The sequence below is a fragment of the Microcebus murinus genome, chromosome 5, assembly GCF_040939455.1.
Source record: "Microcebus murinus isolate Inina chromosome 5, M.murinus_Inina_mat1.0, whole genome shotgun sequence".
Taxonomy (NCBI): domain Eukaryota; kingdom Metazoa; phylum Chordata; class Mammalia; order Primates; family Cheirogaleidae; genus Microcebus; species Microcebus murinus.
The window spans coordinates 33,141,240-33,163,115 of NC_134108.1; the positions used below are offsets into that span (position 1 = coordinate 33,141,240).

Sequence of the window (21,876 nt, forward strand, 5' to 3'; positions counted from 1 at the left end):
GTACATTAAGTAGGGGAAATCTATTTTTATGAACTATTTGCTGAAATGTCCTTGTCAGCAACACATTGTAATAATGTATTTTATTTTATCTATTTTTAGAGAGTTGAAAATTTCAAAATATGAGCTATGGCTTGAGGTGAGATACTGCACAGGAGATACCAGACTTCAAATGCTATCTTCATACTGTTACTGCCTTTAATCTATTATTCAAATCTTATTTGCCAGCTTCTCTCTCCCCATATTTGAAATAATAATAAAAAAAAACCTCTATGTTTTTATGTTTCATTCCGAAGGAATGTGTTTGCATTTTTTCAGTAAACCTTATAATTTGATAGATTTACATTTGGTCATTAAGTTTTAAAGCAAGAGCTGGAGGGAAAATTAAAAGTGAGAATGCGAATAAATGAGTTATATTGCTTCAACCAATCATCCAAATTTGATGAGACCAGGATATTTGAAGTTTGTAGATATTTTCATACCTACTATTCTTAGGAACTATATATGCCTAATATGCTGGACTTTGCAGCATAAGAAAGCTAACTTTTTATTTCTATTAAATTATTCTTGTAGTCCCAGACCTCTTTCCTATAGTGATTTATTTTTTGTATTTTTGATTGTCTTATCAAATCCTAATACGGGTAGAGTCAGCATCTTCAAAACATTTTTATCATGTAAGAATAGTTGAATTGTGGCAGTTTACACTTTAGGAATTTCTACTGGAGAGTAGTGGTAGTACTTTTTCCTGACATTTACCTGAATTTATTATCACATAGCTGCTTTATCTTTTCACAAAGGCCTAGGAGTGATGGGGTACTGTTGTAAGCTCATCTTTCCTTTTCTAATCCTCCAACTTACTGATCATTTTACATGTAAAATTTCATATGTGTATATATATGTATATATATATATATGACAATAATAAGAATATCACCTATATGTTTTCCTAACTAAAATCCTAACTAATGATGACTTAAATATACATAGCACTTAACTTCTAATATCATAGGATATTGTGGACAGATTCGAATTAATTGGCAGAGCATTCCTAAGTAGTAATTAGAAGTATAGATGGGAAAGTGAAGCCAAACTGTTTCTTTGTTAAAGAAATGGAAAAATGAAGACAGACAGACCTGAACCTTGGTGAGGCCTGATGCAAAACTTTATTCACCATTCTTCCACTTAAAACTCTTTCCATTAGGTTAGAATGGCCATTGACTTACATGTTACTTAAATCCTGTGGATAGTAGTGCTTTGTGCTGCTTGACGAATCTTTATTTTATGTGGCAATTCAGTGACTTCCTTCTTTCCTTCATTCCTCTCTTCCCTCCTTCTCTTTCTTTCTTTTTTTCAGATGTGTCTCACTCGTTACCCAGGTTGGAATGCAGTGGCATAGTTGTAGCTCACTGTAGCCTGGAAATTCTGGGCTCAAGTGATCCTCCCCACTCAACCTCCTGAGTAGTTAGGACTACAGGTGCCATCACTATGCCTGGCTAATTTATTTTTTAGTTTATTAGAGATAGACTACCAGCCTGGGCAACATAGTGAAAACCCTATCTCCTGGCCTCTAGAGATCATCCAACCTCAGCCTACCTGGGATTACAGGCGCAAGGTTTCTGACATCATTCAATATAAACATAACTATTTGCTTGTATTTGTGTGAGTGGCTTATTTACTGTGGACCTAACAGAAGGTCAACTCTGACATTAAGTGATTCTTAGAATGAGAAGAATGGTTAATACATCCAATAGCAGTAACTACTAATTCAGATGAAGATGATATTCACTTTTCTTATTCTACCTAACAAAAATGATGACAGAACCAGAATTCCTTACTAATCAGAATGTATTTTAAGAACTTTGAAAAACCTGAACATTGGTCTATAAATCTTCTCTATATTAACCAAGTGTAGAAATATTCTGAGAGGAAAGGGGTTTCATATTAATAAAAACTATAGAAAGATAAAGTTTTTTCTATACTTTCAAGATGCATTTTAATACCTACCTAAATTAGTTGGTTATCTGTTTGAAGTGTACCTCAAAGTCTTACAAAGCTGAATTGTTGATCTCCTTAAAATGTAATTGGGTATATTTAAATTTGCTTTGCCAATCTGATATAAAACTTTAAATTCAAAGCCTCAGTGCAGGTTTTTGCCCTTCCTCGAGGAGGGAGGGTCATGGAAATCTGTTTTATGTGGCTTCAGCCTTTCACAGAACCCTTTTCATAAATGAAAATGATACATCACCCATCATGCTTGAGCTGAGTCAGGAGCAACTGCTGAAATAAGCCTGAATGTGTCCGATATGGGTGAAGTGGAGCCCACCAGTAATCAGTAACCAGTACTCCCTCCATGAGAAACAAAACAAAACAAAGAAATGCTTAAGTGTGGGCCTGGGTGGTTTCCAATTTTACCAAAATGTAAATATGGCTTCAGTTGGGAATTTTATTTTTCACTACATTTATTCTCTATTACTTTGTTCAATGGCTTTCTCTAGATTGTGTATCTAACACTAAGCGGAAAAGATTTTACTAGAATAGTTAAAAGGACAAAAAAAAATAGGAAAAGAAACTTGGGTAAATATAATCACTAATGATCTTTGGGAAAACACCTAGTTTCTTATCCTACAGTGAGTGTGAGTGCTGCTGCAAAAATTGTCAGAACAAAATTGCTTTTAATTTATTTTAATGTTTTTAGAGGTAGAAAAGTCACTGTTTATACATGTTTTAGGGGAAATGAGATGAAAACTGAAGGTTGCCAAACAAGAGCGATAGGACAGTGTTATGATCATACAAATTACCAGCCTTTAAGTCACCCTATTTAAATAAAGGCTTTTATAGCTTTGTCCAGTAAAGATCTTTTCCTGTCTATGGCATCAAAGGTGCCTGAGAGATTTTGCCATATGATGTGGTTCAAAGTTTGCTACGTTTTTATCCTCATACCAGTCACCATGCTATCTCATGGGTGGGCTGGGGAATTCACTCCCTGTTGGGTAATATCTTGAGGCTGTGCTCATTGGAGGGAGCTGTACTGGTTGATTCTGAAAATATCTAATCCTGCCTCATTTTGAGGAGCCCTTTAGTGTACTGATTAAGAGTGAAGAGCCCGTAGTGCCTAGGTTAAGATCCTGGCACCGATACTTTCTTGCTCTGTGACTCTTGGCAAATTTTATTTTTTCCACTATGAGGTACTTTTCACTAATATGTTCCTTTTACATTTTAATAAACCTCTTTTCATCTGTGAAATCATTTCTATGGCTGTTTGGCATGTAATCATCCATTAGCTCCATAATGAGGTTGGATGAAGTCACATACATACTGTAAAGGCTGTTCTGGTCTCTGAAGCTATTTTTTTTTTGGATTTCAACTAATTTCTGAGACCTGAAAATAAGGTGAAGAGATTTGGATTGCTCACACTTGTCTTCTGGGTCCCCTCCTACAATGGATACATGGTCACATGCATTTGAAAAAAACAAAACAAGAAGAATTGCTGACCTTTTTTTTCTATTAATATCTGCTTCCCTGATTCACACAACTGCTCTGCATTTTATTTCACTTATGGAAAGAGCGCTGAACTAGTGAATAGTAGAGATAATTTGTACTCATTTATGCATGTATATGCTGGGTCATGAGGTAAAATATATTTCCCTTTGTGGTCTTATAAGTTTGAAGCCTTTGAGCTAGAGGATCTTGAAAGCATCTTTAGTGCCCCCTTTTTCTAGTCTCACTTTCTGACTTGCACGGCTGTCCAACCAGACAACTGATTTGTTTCAGACATAGTGCTAATATTCAGATTCCATTTCTAGTTCAGTTTCCTGGCTGTGACCCACCACTGCTTGTCTTTATATATGGGAAAGAAAATGGGAGGCTTATGGAGGTGATGCAGAAATCAAAGACCCTTGGTTGCAAGTTTTTCACCAGACTATATTCCACCTACAGTTTTGAAGAACACTGAAGATCAAAGTGATCTAGACTAGGGATTGGGAAAGTATGGTCCACAGGCCTGTAGCCTGTTTTGCAAATAAAGTTATATTCAAATATAGCCATGCCCATTTGTTAGGTGTTCTCTTTGGCTGCTCTCTTGTTACAGTGACTAGAGTTGTGTAGTTGTAACAGAAATGGTATAGCCTGCAAAGCATAAAATATTTGCTAACTTGCTTTTTATAGTTTGCTCACTCCTTGTCTAAAGGAAGATATTTCCTCACTGTTTGAAAGCATATCTGACTTTCTTTTTAGTCTTTCTAGATAAGTTAGAAACCATATTTCTGTTTCATTAAAGGCCTATTGTGTTAAATATGTGCATAGGGTTGCATCTATATGCACATAAACAAAACAAACTGAAGAATGGAACATGGAAAAAATAAGGATACTTTTTAAAAAAACTTGTTGAGTGATAGGAGCTTGACATACGTTATTATGACCAGTCCTAACACGACTGTCCTGTAGCTATTATCTTGATTTTACTGGGAAGGAAATTAAAGCTCAAAGAAGTAAAATAACAAAGCTGCATATGTTCTTAGCCATCACTCCATGCTGTGCCTGGATACACTGTCTCTCTTCTAGCAATTAAGTGGATCATGTGAGCCAATTTCTTAAAATTCCTTAAGTCTTATTAATTGAGGTATAGGAGATTTTAATATTGCTTCTCCGCAAAGATGGAGGGGAGTGAAATTGGACTTAGCATTCTGTTGTAGTTGATTCAGTCTTAATTGAGGGATGATCATTTAGTTGGAGTATAGCATTTGCTTTCATTCATAGACAGTTTGAGTAGAAGTTTTACTAGTTAAATAATCTTGGATTATATAGATTAAACATATATTCTTGGCTAGAGATGGAGTGCTACAGATGATCAATTATATAATTAACTGGTGTGTTTGAAATGAGTTCTCTTGTCATTAAAAGTTTTTTCTACCTATCAATACATGCTGGGTCTAGATTTCCACAAATGTGTATCAAGTTTCTTTTCCTTTATGAAGGAGCTAGGCTCAAAAAATTTTTCACATATTAATTAACTATACTCAGGGCAAATAATTTTTTTCTGGATCTGAAGTGATTATCATTTAAAGAACTCTTATTCATAAATTTTCTTAGTTTTCTTCCAGTAGATCCTGTTTGGTATTGATCCAGAGCAATATATTTTGACCACGACTCATACTTAAATGCCCTAAAGGCATTCATTCTTTGTATCTACTTGGAATTTTTTTTCCTGATTTAATTTCAGTACTTAAATTGAAAAAAAAAAGTTGCTTGTCCTTAGAGTAGATGTAAACTACCTCAATCTTGATCATGGTATGTGAGTATTTATTTGGTACCTTCAATGTTCCCAGAAGTATACAGTTAAAAGAGGGGAAAAGCCACTATTAAGATATCCCAGCATATTTCAGAGGAAATATGGACTTTATTTAAAAGCATCAATTTCTACACTTTTTCCAATAAGGTATTTTTCTGGGAATAGAGTATATTTGCTTCAATTATAAATGGAATCACATTTAAGATACTCAGTAATAATTTAGTTTTTTATTCTTTTGAATTTTTTGTGAAACCTATTGGCTTGTTTGTAATGAGTGTTGGTTATTATACCAGTTAATTTATATTATGGTTTCTGATAGCATAGGTAAAGATGACCTATTCAAAGTTAGTTTAACTTGGTATTGCACGTATCCTAATGTGACATATATTAATCTTTCTCTGTGTTCTGAATGAAAGAAAGATCATTCCAAAGTTGATGATCACTTACAGAAGCAAATTTGTATATCACAGTTTAATTCGCAATGGGAGAAGGTTAATTTGTCCATTTTGAGGGTCACCAAACAACTTGTGCTAGGGATATTGCATTTGCCAACATATTTTGTCCAGGACTTTCCTCTTACTTTTAAAAACCCTATGTATTCTAAAATGATTTAAGAAAATGGTCTGTATCTTAAGCTAAATGAAGCTTGTTCTTTATAAACACTAAAGAACCATGAAACAGAATTCTATTTGTTTCTTGCCGTTGTACCCAGCCAATTAAGAATGTATAAGTGCCTTGGAGGAGAAAATGTGGGAGATGCTAGGCCAATATCTTTTTTAAAAAGTCCTTTATAAAATATTCAGAGCTATCCACTGCTCTGCTGACATTTTATTTTTCTTCATTTCAACTTTCTCTAAATTAACCTGACTCCAGGTTTTATGGAAAAGTTTGACTTCAGAAAGGATTTTAGTATTCATTTTGTTCATGACTCTACAGAAAGAGTCTCTATTTCCATTTTCTGTCATGGAGCTACCACCTCTGTTTAACTAAGCACTCAAGAATGCTTATTTAAATGCTAATCTCTAAATGCTGCCTGTTTAGGCAGTATAGTTTTAGGGCTAGGATACTTTCTTCTCTCTCCTTTTTTTTGTGGTGTGTGTGGGACTAATATTATGTCGTGCTAGGGTTTTCAGGCAGCAGTTTAGGAATGGAAAGAAATTCTGGCAAGTCCAGATAGGCTTGATTTTTATTTTTAGTGAACAGGTTGCAAAGTCCCTTAAGTGGCTTGCCATAGTGGAAGCAGACTGTTGTGGTGATAGATCTGTGCCTTAGCTGATTGATTGGTGTGGAGGAATTAGCAATCTGTGAAATGCTCTTCAGAAGTAATTTTCCTCCAGGGGTCAAGGAACTGTGGTCATCAGCTCTCTGGCATGATTTGCAGCTATTCATTGTAACCTTGTCACCAGTAGCAAATACAACAACTGAAAATGGAAGACGTTTCCTCACTCAGTTTTCTTCCCCTCTGCCTAACTAAATTTCAATAGTTTCTTCTGTTTTGCCATCCAGCCCAGTGAAACTTTAAATCCATGAGCTATGTTTTAATGTATGACTTAGAAACTTGCTATGACGTTTCTTTTTTAGTAAATTATAATGCCATATATAATATAATGATATATTACAGTCAAGAGCATGTGGATAGAGGACTATGTATCATAGAAAACTTTGTGTTTAGGGCTTTCTAGTGAATTTTAAATGGTCAGTAGGAACTGTGTATGATGGAATCAGCTCAGGATATATTATGTGCTCGCTGTCATAGAGTCAAACCACATTGTTTACCTCCATTACACCCTGTCCCATCCTCTTTAAACTACATGGCTGCTATTATTACCATTATTTTTTAATGTGGCTTGAATAGTGTCATACTCCTGGATAAAGTCTTCTAATGGTTTCAGTACAACTGTAGGACAAACTCTAAACTCCTTTTTATGACAGTTAAAATCTTTTATATTTAGCTTTGTTTCTGCCTAGTTTTCTACATACTCTTCATGCTCATTATGCAGAATTATTTGAGATTCCTTAACATATTATGTTCTTTTATACTTGTATGCTTTTGTCCGGCTTTTTCCCCAGTTTCAGTCCCATTTCCAGTTTGGCTTTTTTCTGCTTGGCACATCCTTCCTCATCTTCACTAGGAATAACTCAGTGAAGCTTTCCCTAACCGACTCTAGTGTAGGTAGTGAATTCTTTTGTGTTCTTTGGAACTTTGATCATACTATTATTATCCCATATAACATACTGTATGTATGCGTACATACATATATATTTACACACACACACACACACACACACACACACACACAGATCCCCTCTAGTTCTGTCTCATTTATCAGTTCAGGATTATTTTTTTAATATTTCCTATCGTCTACTCCAGTACACACTATGTTAGTCCTTAACCCTGAAATACAAAATTCTTCAAAAAAAGGATTTGTAAAAGATTTATTAATATGCTATATATTGCACCTCTTGAATTAGAACTTATTGTAAATTATAAATTAAAAATTCTTAAAAAAATTTTCTATCACTCAGATCAAGTAGGCCAATAATGATTTTCAAGACTCTTGACACAGTTCTGATATGGCAGTGATGTGCAACAAATAGCAGGGGTTGACCCACTTATTTTGTACAGCTACTCCTAGTTGTTATTGCTAATCAGGATCCTGTAGGCTAAAATTAACAGTGACTATGAAGGACAGCAATTAAGGCCATTTGTCTTCCAAATGAGTCAATGTGGGTTCCACTGGTAGTTTAAATTTATATACAGAGGGCACTCACACTATTACAAAGGGTAATGGGGGCCCTGAAGGCCTGTGTTGCAAAGCAATAAGTTATTCTAGGGTTATGATAGCAAATTATATTTTGAGAAGAACTTTCCCCTTGCTATGTGAAGATGTATTTCCTAGCAACCTCTTTTCATTGATGAATTTGAGATTAAAAATACATCATTTTTCATGAGAGCATTTATGGAAAGTCTGTGTAAAAGACAACATTAAGTTTTTAAGCTTCTGAAGTTTGGTTATTTAATTTATTTTTTTAAGAAGCCAGTATCTTGCTCCATAGTCCAGGCTGGAGTGCAGTGGCTCAATCATAGCTCATTGTAATCTTGAAATCCTGAGCTCAAGCCATCCTCCCACCTCAGCCTCCCCAGGCATGTGCTACCATGCTTGGCAAATTTTTAAGATTTTTTTTGTTAGAGACAGGGTCTTACTATGTTGCCCAGGTTAGTCTCGAACTCCTAGCCTCAAGCAATCCTCCTGCCTGGGGCCCCCAAAGTGCTGGGATTACAGGCATGCCACCAGCCCTTGCCCTTGGAGTTTGATTATCTTAAAGGATTGTTGTAGTCCTAAGTGTGATTCAAGGATACACAAAACATTCTGCTTTTGCAAAAGGTTTTAGGGCTATATTGTCATCTGGACATCTGTGATCTTGCCTGCTTTGTCTATTTTGCCTATGACACTGGCTCCTTTCTGTCATTGGTGAAGAATGTAATTTTTATTCATACTCAAACTGCTGAACTTCTGATGAGGAAAGTGAATTCCTTTTATACAGAGAAGAATTCACAGGACTGCCTTAAGTATATGGCTCCTTCGCCTGTTGCTTGGTCAGAGAATTCACTGAGTTTCTTCTCAGAGATCCCCATGGAAACTAAACAAATAAGCTATTTGAAAGGAGACAAGTTATTGGTTTTTTTCATTAAATCCACTGCTGGGTTTTTGTTCTAATCCATTTTCTTTCAAGATTAGACATATAGGCCAGTTCTTATTTTCATGATTTTAATAAACCAAGTATGTTGAGTTGTGTGTGCCTGTACATGTAGGCAAGAAGCAAAAGTAATCATTCTACTTCTGCCATAAAATTACCCTGGGAAATAAAGCCAGAAAAAAATGATGTAAAAGGAAAATGCTACCTCCCTTTCAAAAAATTGATTATTAAATAAAGTGGAAGTGATGAGAGTGATTATAGGATAATCTGATTGGTTATGTGCTTCAGTCATCCCTGCCTTAAAATCATAATTGTGGATGAAAGTAATCTAAGTACAGCATGAAAGATATCATGCACCTCAAACACTTTAGACCCCATAAAACTTTATATGTTTCATTTGCTATTATGAGTAAATTTCAAATAGTTGTTTTAAAGCAAGGAATTTGGTAAGACAGATATTAACTTCACCTTTTGAACTTGCATTACAGAGAAAGACGATTCCTTCTTTTCTGTCCTCCCTTATCCCCATTAAAGTTGTTAAAAACTATTTAGATTCTAGGTTCTTTGTATATTTCAGGAAAACCTCACTTTTAGATGTGTCTTTTGTTATTTTTAATAGTTTAAAATCTGTGCCTCAGCCATCCTTCTGAGGCTCAAACTTGCTTCTCATGCAAACAGAGGGTACTGGTAAAAATTTCTTTTTATGTGAAAATTTAAAGAAAATAGTGATAAGCAGGAGTGTCATTTATTATTAAAATTAGGAGTAATGCATTACATATTTCCATATAACATTTGCTTCTCCAGTGCTTTTTCTGCGTTAGAAAATCTGTTTAGAATATAACAGGAGTCCTCTTTTCACCTTCCAGGTGGCTGCACTTTCGATGATGGTCCGGGGGCCTGTGATTACCACCAGGATCTGTATGATGACTTTGAATGGGTACATGTCAGTGCTCAAGAGCCTCATTATCTGCCCCCCGAGATGCCTCAAGGTGAGCAACATTCTGTTCACTTAGTATTGTGGGAATAGCTTTGGAATATGTAGCATTTTCTTATTTTAGCATAACAATAATAATTTAACTGTTATAATAAGCCAATGTATTGTGCTACTAGAGCTCATCTAAGAGCCTTAAAATATTCTTTGTCTTTCCTTTAATACCTTTCTGTAATCCTATATTATTCAAGAATGTTCACGATACCTTTGTTATCTCTGTCTTTGGACAAAAATATAAGTATGAGTGGTTTTTCCTCCCTATTTAGTAATAAATCCAAATGGCAAGCCGAAAAATAAGAAAGCAGAACTAACAGTCCTTTCAAAAAATCTTAAACATGGAATCAACTCATTTGATAGCTATTCACTTAAATTGCACAGGTTTGATCCCATCACATCGAGGGGAAGGCGTATATCACACGGTGGGTAGAGAGGTTGTATCGTCCTCTCACTGGTCATACGCATGCCAGTGACCCTGAGGGCAGGCAGAATGGAGACAAAGTTATACAGAAATAGGACCAAGACCTGTTATTCTTTACCTAGACTTTGTTATAGCCTTTGATTTTTGGTTTTGTGAGACAATATATTTTCTAATTATTTAAGGCAGTTCGAGTTGTGTTTTTTTCTTACTTGTAAAAACCACATTGACATAGGATATCAATATATGCATACCATTTCATGCAATATCAGACTAATATTTGTGCTTCCAATTCTATATTAATTTGGAACTAATTCTAAGGTCTCCATGTATAGGTTTAGCAATAACTTATTACATTGTAAACATGGAGAATGTAAACATGAATTTTAAAATATAATAATAAAAAGAGCAAACTATTTTCCTTCTAATATTTAGAAATAAATAAATATAGTATATAATTATATATAATCATATATATAAAGATATATAATAATTGATGTGCTGATTGCCTACTACTAATAATGTAGATTTAAAAAAATATTTTTAGTATTTTTATTATAATTATTTAAAAATAGTCTATAATTATTTTTTCTACAAATACAGTAAGTCCTTCCTAAACTGAGTGTGAATTTTAGATATAATTTTAGACATAGCCATTGGAAGTGAAAATGTTGATTATGGTCATTGAAGAGAGAAAATTTTATCAGTGGAATCCCAGAATGTGCTAATTAATGATTTAAACAAGTAAAAAGTAAAAATGTCAACAATAAACAACATATCACAAGTACACAAAACAAAAGTTAAAAATAAAAAAGTTACATTTCTAAATTTGGATTTGTAAATGAATATAGTAAATATATCCTTTGGAAAGGCTTTTTCTTTTCTTGACAGAATCTTTCTCTGTCACCCAGGCTAGAGTGCAGTGGCAGCATCATAGTTCACTGGAACCTCCAATTCCTGGGCTCCAGGGATCCTCCTGCCTCAGCTTCCTGAGTAGCTAGGACTACAGGCACACGCCACTGTGCCAGGCTAATTTTTTCTATTTTTAGTAGAGATGGGGTCTTACCCTTGTTCAGAGTGGTCTTGAACTCGTTGACCTCAAGCAATCCTCCTGCCTCGGATTCCCAGAGTGCTAGGATTACAGGTGTGAGCCACCGCGCCCAGCCTAGAAAAGGTTTTTATGTATCCAACCTGATGTGTACTTTGATAGTAAAATGAATTAAATCTGCTTTTTAGTCTAAATTGTCACTTTTCCATTACTGAGTAGGGAAGTGGTTATTTCTGAGGCTGAAATGAGCAATAATTTTTGCTGCTGAAGAATAAATTGAAACTATGTTGATACCCTTTGTTTCTTACGTGTGACCCCTAATTTGTCAGTGGACTTTTTTTGTGCATAGGTTTGTGTTTTTGTTTTTTTTTTCTTCAAAAATACATACATTATTTTCCTAGTGCATTTTAATTAAAGAAACTACTGTAATTTTTCAACTGAGTTTTCTCTGTGTTATATTTAGACTAAATTTTTCATATAAAATTAAAGGGGGTGGACTGGGATGCACACATTTTGACTGTTTATCGTCAGAGAATAATCAGAAAGACTTTGATTTATGGAAATGTTACCATTGTTAATTACCACTGATGGTGGGTAATGAATAGCTGAAGAATTACTGCTCAGATGACCTTGTTGGCTCACCTTTGATGAACAGCTTAATCGGTGGTTACAGTGCAGATGATACGCACAGAAAATGAAAGTGTTTGAAATTCAGCCATATCTTCCAATTAATAGGACATAAAGTAATTAATCATGCAGAGGAGGGAAAAAGGTCATGGCAGCTTTATTTTTGTCAAATGTGACTGTTTAGTCTTCAGAGAGGTAAGAGAAAGCACTTGTGTATATTCTTTTGCTCTCCTCTTTTTACAATAGATATCTTTTTTTTCCATTTCCCTTTTGATATTCCTCTCAAGTGCTGATGGAACATTATTTACTTGTAAATTGACAGGAAAGAGACATTTAGATTTATCCAATTAAAACTGTATGGATGACTTTTTTATTTTCAAGTAAATAGAAAGGAATGCTTGTTTTCTGTTGTTTACTTAAAAAAAATCCACAAACAATAACAAATCGAAAAATCCCAAATATTTGGCAACTATAAAGTAAAGTATTAAGACCGGCTCTCTGATGTAAACTTGGTACTCAATACTATGAAATACTCGAGTGTGGTTCATTGGCTTCTGTTTATTGATCTTTTTGGATTGGAAGCCAAGAGGTGAAAAAGAAAGGGTAAATAAAAAGGTTATAAGAAGAGAAGAATGAATATGGATAGAAGAGAGGATAGGAAAAAAAAAAGAAGAAAATTAATTTCCATTCATGGGAAGATACAATGCTATCAGTAACTGATTAAAATATTCTGCAGCAATTCCTAGCCTCACATACTACATTTGTCAGGTTACAGTGATGATGGCTGAAAGATCTGCTAAATATATTTAAAAATGCATTGCATAACAGAGTCCTAATGGCTCCAAATCATACGAAAATATGAACACCTACTCAACTTGGCCATCAAGGAAATGCAAATTTAAACCACAACGAAAAACTACTACATACACAGTGGAAAAGTGAAAATCGTAATCTCAAGTGTTGGTGAGATTGTGGAGCAAGTGAAACCCTTATACAATGGTTGGGATTGTAAATGTGTACAACCACTTTGTACAACCTAATTAGCAGCAAATCCATTCTTGGGATATAAGCTCAGCAGAACTGAGTATATGTTCAACAAATGACATGTGCAAGAATATTTATAGCATCAACATTCATAATAATTCCAAGCTGAAAATAACCCAAATGTCTGTCAGCAGTGTAATGGATAAATCAATGGTCTTGTGTTCAGATAATGGGATGCTATACTGCAATGTAAATCAACAAACTGTTGCTGTATATATACAACAGTATGGATGAATTTCACAAATATAACCTTAATGAAAGGAATCAGAAACAACAAAAGAGTTTGTTTTGTATAAATTTATGTAAATTATATAAATTTCAAAAACAGGCAAAACTAACAGATGATGTCAGAAGTCAGTGTATTATTTACTTTCAGGACTGGCTGAGGGTGGGCAATGGTTAGTGCTTGTAACGTGGCATGAGGAAGGCTTCTATATACTGGGAATAATCTATTTCTTGATCTGGTTGGTGTTTTGAAAGGTTTGCTCAAACTGTAAAAAGTCATTGATCTCTGTGTTGAGTTTTGTACTTTATGTATCTGATATGTTAATAAAAACTGCCAAAAATAAAACAAAACAAAACACAAAACAAACCCAGTGCTCACAAGGATAGTATTATGAAACAAAAATAATATTTAAAAATGTTATAGGTTAGAATAAAAGATGTGTATTAATAATAGGAATCTTCAAATGAGTGCAAACTTTTATATTCTCATAATCCTAGATTCCTTCTTTCACACTAAAAAAATGTTACATTCTTTGAGATTCTTGGGCCTTGGTGTGTTCTTTCCTCTGCTTAGAGATTTTTTTGTCTACTTATCCATTCACCCTTCTCTTGTCCATTCTTGCTGTGTCTACTAAAGTTCTAACTACTTTGAAAAGATTTTCCTGACTGGCTTGGAACTCTCATATTTCTTCTATCCTCACGTGCAAATATGCTCCCCACTGTATTTTGTACATATTTCAGTTGTCACTGTTATCATAGAATATTTTTATATGTCCTCCTCCCCACTAGACTATAACATCCTCATGAGCATACACCACATTTTTTCATCTTTGATTTCCCTAGACACTATTTTATTTTGCTTAGACAAATATATCAACATTCTGTAATGTAAGGTTTAAAATATTTTGGTCAAGGATTAAACAATAAAGATTTTTTTTTTTTTTTGCCTCTTATTAGAAAATTATTTGAAGAAAAAAATCCCATTTCTCAAACATTATATTGAGTTCAGATTTTTATGTAATTACAAGACCTTCACATCATTAATATTCAGCTTTTTTTCTTTAGAATAAATATCACCTGTTTATTTTGGATATGTTTAGATGTTATTAAATAAAATTAGACTACCACTAAGAAAGAGTTCTCTCTTTATATTTCTCTTGTTCTTCTTTTTCTAACTTTCTTTTTTGTCCTTTGCTTGTCAAATTAATCCCTATCTTCTAATACTTAAAAAAATCTGTTATGTGTGTGTGTATGTTTGTGTGTAAGAAATTCATAGAGTATGAGAGATTTTACATGGAACTAGAAATGGTTCTTTGATCTCAAATACATCTGTGTTCATGGCCTTATTTGTCAAGTTCTTTCATGCCTTTGACCTCATGAAACAAATTCATTTGACCATTTTATTATTTGTTCTGTCCTAGATTCAAGAGCAGGGATTGTGATTGACATCTCAATACATTTATCTTTCACTGTAATTATAACTCCTTTTTCTTTTTAACAGGTTTTTTAAAATAACTAATTGAATTTTAGAGTCTCTAGAGCACTCTTTTGACAGTATTTAAAATTATGACTACATTGTATCTACCTTTTCTGATCTGTTACTTTTCACTGATAGTAATGATAATCACTGTGTAGAGTTCCTTATTTAAAATGCATATGCTGTGTATATAGTGAAAAATGAAAGCCCTCTGTTATTAAATAAATCTGAAGATTGAAGTAAGAAACCATTCCTCTTCTCTTATAAAACTTAGTGAGGTGTGATTCAATAGTTGAAGGCCCTAGTAGATAATCAATTCTGCCCCTTTGTCAAGTTCCTAAACTAAAATATAGACAGCAAAAGAGATTATACAGAGAAGGAAGAGAAATGAATGATGCTATTAAGAAAAATACCTTTTAATTGATTTGTTACTTTTAGAACTATGTATCTTTTTTTTCCTTAGATTTTTTTTTTTTTTTTTTGGAGACAGAGTCTCGCTTGTTGCCCAGGCTATAGTGAGTGCCATGGCGTCAACCTAGCTCACAGCAACCTCAAACTCCTGGGCTCAAGCGATCCTTCTGCCTCAGCCTCCCGAGTAGCTGGGACTACAGGCACGCGCCACCATGCCCAGCTAATTTTTTTTTTTTATATATATATATTAGTTGGCCGATTAATTTCTTTCTATTTTTATAGTAGAGACAGGGTCTCGCTCAGGCTGGTTTTGAACTCCTGACCTTGAGCAATCCGCCCGCCTCCGCCTCCCAGAGTGCTAGGATTACAAGCGTGAGCCACCACGCCCGGCCTTTTTCCTTAGATTTTTAAACAAGAATTTTAGCTAGGTGTTTAAGGCTTGTTTTCTTTAAATATATAGTTGGAGAGCTTCAGTGTGCTTGTATATTCAATAGAGAAGGTACATCGGTCACATGATTTTGTACCTGACTTTCTTCTGATAGTGTGATGTATTAAAAATTCAATAAAACATTGATGTTCACAATTTGATACATATGATAACATTCATAAGTAACAATTTCAGCAAAGTTGTCTTAAGTAATGATACTAATCTCTTAGTTTTACAAAAGACAGTTATAATTTATTATTGATAAAATAATATGTATGTCATGTAACACATTTTAATACATCTGAGAAGAAATTTCAAGGGAATTTCAGTGTTGACTTAGTATTTCTTTCTCTCTGGGAATGGTAATCATGTATTAAAATTAGTGGGTCACTTTGCCTAATATTTCTATGAACCTATTAGAGACATTTGACAATAAGGCATATATTTTTACAAAGTCACAACTGCCAAAAATCTGACACAGCTGAATTAACAGAATTTTTTGACAGCCAATCTGACAGAGCCACAACAAGGCAGATAGTGGTAGAATAAAGTTATATGCATATAGTGTTGGTAATGAGATATTGAATTGCTAATATTATGGCTAATTTTGTGTTAGAGGATAGAGAAAATCAGGCCAAAATGTTGGTTTATTTTTTGTTGTTGTTGTCTAGTTGGCATTGTCTGTTAACACAACCAAAGATAATATATGTGTGAACATGCGCAGTCCTAAGGTGGACTGAGAGATGGGGTGGTAACGGGTGAAGAAAGGAAGGGAATGGCTTAACATCCGGTCATTAACACAGAAGAGAAAACCTCAAAGTATTGGAGATAGGCATTAGATTCTAAGGAGCCTGAAAACCACAGAAGTTTAAAGGTGGAAGGCTATGCATCATTCAGTGTTTTTCAGATATTTTTTAGGCAATAGAAATCATTGTTTTAAAAAACACAATATGTTCCATTTCTCAAATATGTAAAATCAGTAACTAGGAATGAATGGTCTTGGAACTTACTTTGTAATTCTGTAAATACCAACCCCTAAACTTTTCCTTTCCACCACCAAAACTCCATCAAGGGGCTTCTGTGAAAAGCACTTAGAGATGTCAGGCTGTGAGGGACAGTTTGAGAACAATGAGTTTGCAAACTCAAGCACTTTCAGATAAGCATCTCTGACATGAAGATACTTCCTACTATTAGCTCCCACTTATTGGTAGTCTACAGGAGTTTTACTTTATGAGGGACATGATATATATTTTTTAATCTTCGCAAGAACCTTATATAATTGGTGATATGTTAGAGCTAAGTGGAGTGAATAACTTGCTTAAAGTCACCCAGGGACAGAATTTGAACTTAGGTCTGTCTGTTAGCAAAGCTACCTTTCCACAGTACTATCCTGCTTCTTAATTATAGTTGAGCTGACAGATTTCCTTGACTTGAACATGTACATTTAAATCTACTGTATGAGCTTTATAATTTATTTGATTTAATCCACAGTCATTTTCTACCCCTTCATCTCAAATTATTTCTTTCCACAATTTGAAAGCTTTAAACGAAGTATTCTTCACGAGAAATGGAATCTGAGACTCTCTGTTGTTTGGAATTGGTCCTGAGCTTCAGGGTTTCCTCCGAGATATTCTCATCCCCTGGGGAGATGCTTTGCCCTTTCTTTGATTTACCTGTATGTTATTTTTAGTTGTTTGATGAACACTTGCTGCATGTTTTTCAAAGCAAACCCTTAGAAACACATATATTATCTGCTGTCTCATTAGAGCACACATGGTAAAAGAAAAATTCATGGACCAAGGGAATCAGACTAAAGTCTAGGGTTTGAAAATAATTTTAAGACTTTGTTTGCAGTGGAGTATTTTAGGATGAGAATTATGGGCTTATTTCAGTGTGCTCTTCCAAACCATATTATCATGTGTCTATCGGTGCTTTTGCCCTTAGCACAGAGAAGATAGTTTACTACATTTGAGTTGCTTATTAAACACAGTGGGAGTTGGAGGCAGTGCAAAGGGAGAGTGAAAGGCTGTAATGGACTACTTGAAAGGTGAGCCACTTAATGAAGGCTGGTTTTTAATGTAAGGACTATTATCCTTGTGGACATAAATGCAGCATGAAGAATGTCTAAATTATAGTGGACAGAAATGGCATGCTGAGACAGGAATTTTTTTCCTGATATTTCAGGTACATAATGTACCTAAGTTAGATATATCCCAATATATCTCAGGAGAAAAGAACAGCCTAGTATTGAAAAAAAAAAAGAAAAAATTAATATTGGTGTCAGTGCTAGAGAACTTCCAACCTCTTAAATGAATTAGAGATAAAAGTACACAGCAATTTCAAAGACTATGCAGTCACCTTTAACATATACTTTAAAATCAATACATAGTCCAAAGGAACAAAATTACTTTTTCTTGGGAGGAGTGTGACTGAAAGTACAGTTATGACCTTATACTTTTCTTCTCCAAAAATAAATTTGCCTCATGTTGGCTTGGGACTATCTCAGTTTAAAAAGCTTATTGTCTTTCAAACACAAGAAGAATGCCAGGAAAACAAATTTACAAGAAAACCAACAAAAGATAAGTAATTAAGTTAGGGATTAGTTAAAAATACATATGATGTTAATAATCTTATATAGTTTGTGTTGTGAAAAATATAGAGCTATGTTTCATGTTAGATTATCACTACACATAAAATATACTTTAAAACCTTGGAAGACTGTTAGTTTTTAAGCCTAAGTTCTGCAGAGAGTACTATGTTATATTGAAAAGGCCTACATGCCCTCCCCCAAAGGGGAAATTATTGGCTGAGAAATATTGCTCAATGCAAAGTGAACGTTTTATATATTTAGAGCCCTTGACATCTTAGAAATGCCTGCAGCATCATGAAATCTTCACCTAGTGACACAGATTAAAAAGGTGCTGGCTTGCTTTTTATGAGAATAAAATTAAATAGGACAAATCCACAAACTTCATCCAGTTGGTTATATAATTCCATACGTTCGTCCCCCAACCCCTTCAGTTCTTTAGTAGTTGGTGATTTAAATAGGAAAGGAGGGTGACACATTTGGCTATTCAAAAATTATGTTTTGAGTGTGTAATTTTTATCCAAGGTAGGTCAGGTTTATTGGATACTTAAAAAATACTTCTGACCACTTCCACCTAATCCCAGGCATTTAAAAATATGTCATTTCATTTAATTCTCACAAAAAAGCCTTTGGGGTATGTATTAAACTCATTCTATAGGTGAGGGAACTGAAGTTCAGGAAAGGTTAAATAAATTGCCAGAGGTTTTATGTCTTGAGAAAGGCAAGGCTAGGAATCCAAGTATGTGCAGAGATATAGGATAAGGATTTAACTTTTGAACTTTATATAAACAGTGTAAGTAGAGATCCTTCTCTAGAAACTGTAGCAAAAATACTCAGAGATGACTTGGAAATGTGGCAGATGCTGTATTTCTTATGCTTTCTCTAGCTGCAAATAATGTAAAACACAACTCAAATGTCTTTAAACCACAAGGAAAGCTACTTAACTCCAGGTCCAGGGTTGGCTAATTTGGTGGTTCAGTGGCATCACCAAGGATCCAGATTTTTCCCATCTCTTTGCTACTTCATTATGGTAGGTCATCTTGTTACCCAGGGTAGCTCCCCTCAAGATATGTAGCTTATACTAGGTACTAAATTCAGAAATGACAATATCCCCAAAAAGAAAAGGTTATTGGTTGTTTCTTCCTTATGTCTCATATGTCTGTGTGTGTGTGTGTGTGTGTGTGTGTGTATGAACACAAAGAACTTTTCTGCAATGCCCATCAACAGATTTATCTTCTGATCTAATTGGCCAAAATTATGTCACATGCCCATGTCTAAACCAATCAGCCTTTGGGAGAATAATACCTGATTGTACTATTTTGTCAGGCCCACCTCCCTCTTCTAGCTGGAGCTGGGGCTATTGCCATTTCTTCCTGATGCACATGACCAGACAGCTTTATTGGAATAAGGGTGGGGTAGATGTTGGGTAGCCAACTAACAGGCCTGTTTTAGGACTCTTTGATATAGATATGGTAGGATAGATCTATAGGTAGTAGAATGTCAAAGCTGTGAGATTTTAAAAAGTGGTGCACAGATAAAGCATTTATGAGAACAGCATGGCATTCTCTAATGCATGTTTAGTGTCATTTTTAACTTGATATCCCATATTTACTGGATCTGTAACATGAGAAGCAGGAAATCTTCCTGCCGTTAGTAAACTTATTTTACCTTTCTAACCTGCAGTTGTTACCCTTGAGAATTTTTGTATTCTCTCTTGGTTTCCTTATGAGTTTTATGATACAGAATAAATAAGGGAACATACTTTATAAGAAACTCAAAAACTAAGAGGCAAATGTTATATAGTATATATGTGAATGAGCATGTGCTAAAGATACATTAATTTACTATGAAGGGAATCAGCAGGATGGTAAGGCTGGTTCGAAAGATTATAAGAACAAGGGAAGCATTTATAACCTGTGAAAGAAAGAATGCTGAGTAAGATTCCTAAATTTTATGTCAAATGTGCAATGGGGCAATGAAAGTAAACTTGAGATTATCTTTACTACCAGACGGAAATCATTTGCTTCTTTACTAGACAAAGTCTATTTGCTTTATTATCACGTGAGTATTGTTTGTATTGCTACAAATTTACTTCTCTTTCTCAGAGCTATCAAATATCTTAATCAGTGGCAAATAGTGATCCAGACAAAGGTACCTACTTCTGCAGAATTAATTAATCCTTTGGTGAAGGATATGCAGTCCTTCTTTTACTTGGTTCTAAGTTTTGAACATTTGTTCTTTAAAGTTCCTTTTTATGAACATAAATATTCTCCAAGGATGACCATTGTTAGAAACAACAACAAAAAAGGCTGGTCTCATTTTGTTTTGGTCTGATTCATTCTATAGGTGCAGCAGTGTTTATTAACAAATATAAGCCTTGTAGTTGGATCAAACTATCCAGTGCTATATAGTATTAAACAAGTGTTAAGCACAGAAAATTAATTTCTGTTTGAAGATTTTATTAGGAATCTAGCATTGTATTTTCAATAGCCTCTGTCACCTCAAAGTTTTTTTTTTTAAATAAATCTCCATTATTTACCAACCATATCAGAGTAGAGAAAAAATTCTCTATCAGGATACAACAGTTAACTATTTTATAAGGTTTTGGTTGATGTTTTTCTGAAGTTAAGAATATATGGACAGTGAGGGTATTAACATATCTCTAGGTTCTTCCTATAAATTGAATTATCTTGGACACATATTTTATGTTAATAATATTTACACAGAAAGTCGAACTTCTCTGATTTGAAGTTCTTTCTATGTAACCCTTATAAAGGTGTTAAGTTAATTAAAAAATATGGAGCATGCCAAACAAAATTATTTTTAGTATTCCTAATCTTATAAGGAAATGAATCCTTGTGGTTGTTCAAAGCCCTATGGGAAATCCCAAAGATAGTTTAGAAGAAAAGACATCTTGAAATTTTTATTTTTTTCTGAATTTAGAGTCTTGTTGTGCAAGGAAGAATGAAAAGAATTGTCATAGAAGATTGACTAAGATATTGGTATAGGTGTCTGAGAATAAGGAATATCAATATTTTTATTATTACTAATATCAACACTTATGATAATAGCAATTACTATTAATAGAGTAGCTAATTTTATATTTAAAAGTAAAATAACAGAAGGTAACACAACTATAAGGAAATTTAACTCTTCCAGAAGAAATAAAGTTATTTTTGTTTTTAATCATCAAAACAATAAAAAAATCAACTTAATACACAAAAAGGTATTCTGGAGAGATACAGAATCTTTCCTTAGATTAAACAAATGGTTAGGAATAATTTTTACAATCTCTTGTGAGGAAGAAGATGAAAATATTAATTTGTTTTTTTAATAGAAAACCTAATTCCAGTCTGGTGTTAATATAATATTTGGCAATGAAAGCTTTAAAAAAAGATAACATATTTTTTATAATCATCAAAAATTTAATATGGTTTTTTACTACAGGATTATTTTGTGGTATATTACCTTTTATTATGTACTACATATATCCCATTTTTAGTCACTCTAAGCTGTTCAAAATATCTACCATATTCTGATGTTTTACTGACTGTTTAAATATAACTACAACTCTTTCCACTTGTAGAATTTACATATTATCTTGAGTTTTTGAATCACAAGTAAAATATTTTCTCAGGAAA

At 34.0% G+C, this 21,876-nt stretch overlaps 1 protein-coding gene across 9 annotated transcripts in view; it reads left to right on the top strand.

Annotated features, from left to right (window-relative positions):
* PTPRK (protein tyrosine phosphatase receptor type K) overlaps window positions 1–21,876 on the top strand; it is a 514,888-nt gene that overhangs the window by 107,470 nt on the left and 385,542 nt on the right. For all 9 annotated transcript variants that reach the window (XM_012736558.3, XM_076002975.1, XM_076002976.1 and 6 more), the window contains exon 2: window positions 9,850–9,972. In XM_012736558.3, coding sequence (XP_012592012.1) covers window positions 9,850–9,972 — 123 coding nt within the window. The remainder of the gene's footprint in view (window positions 1–9,849; window positions 9,973–21,876) is intronic.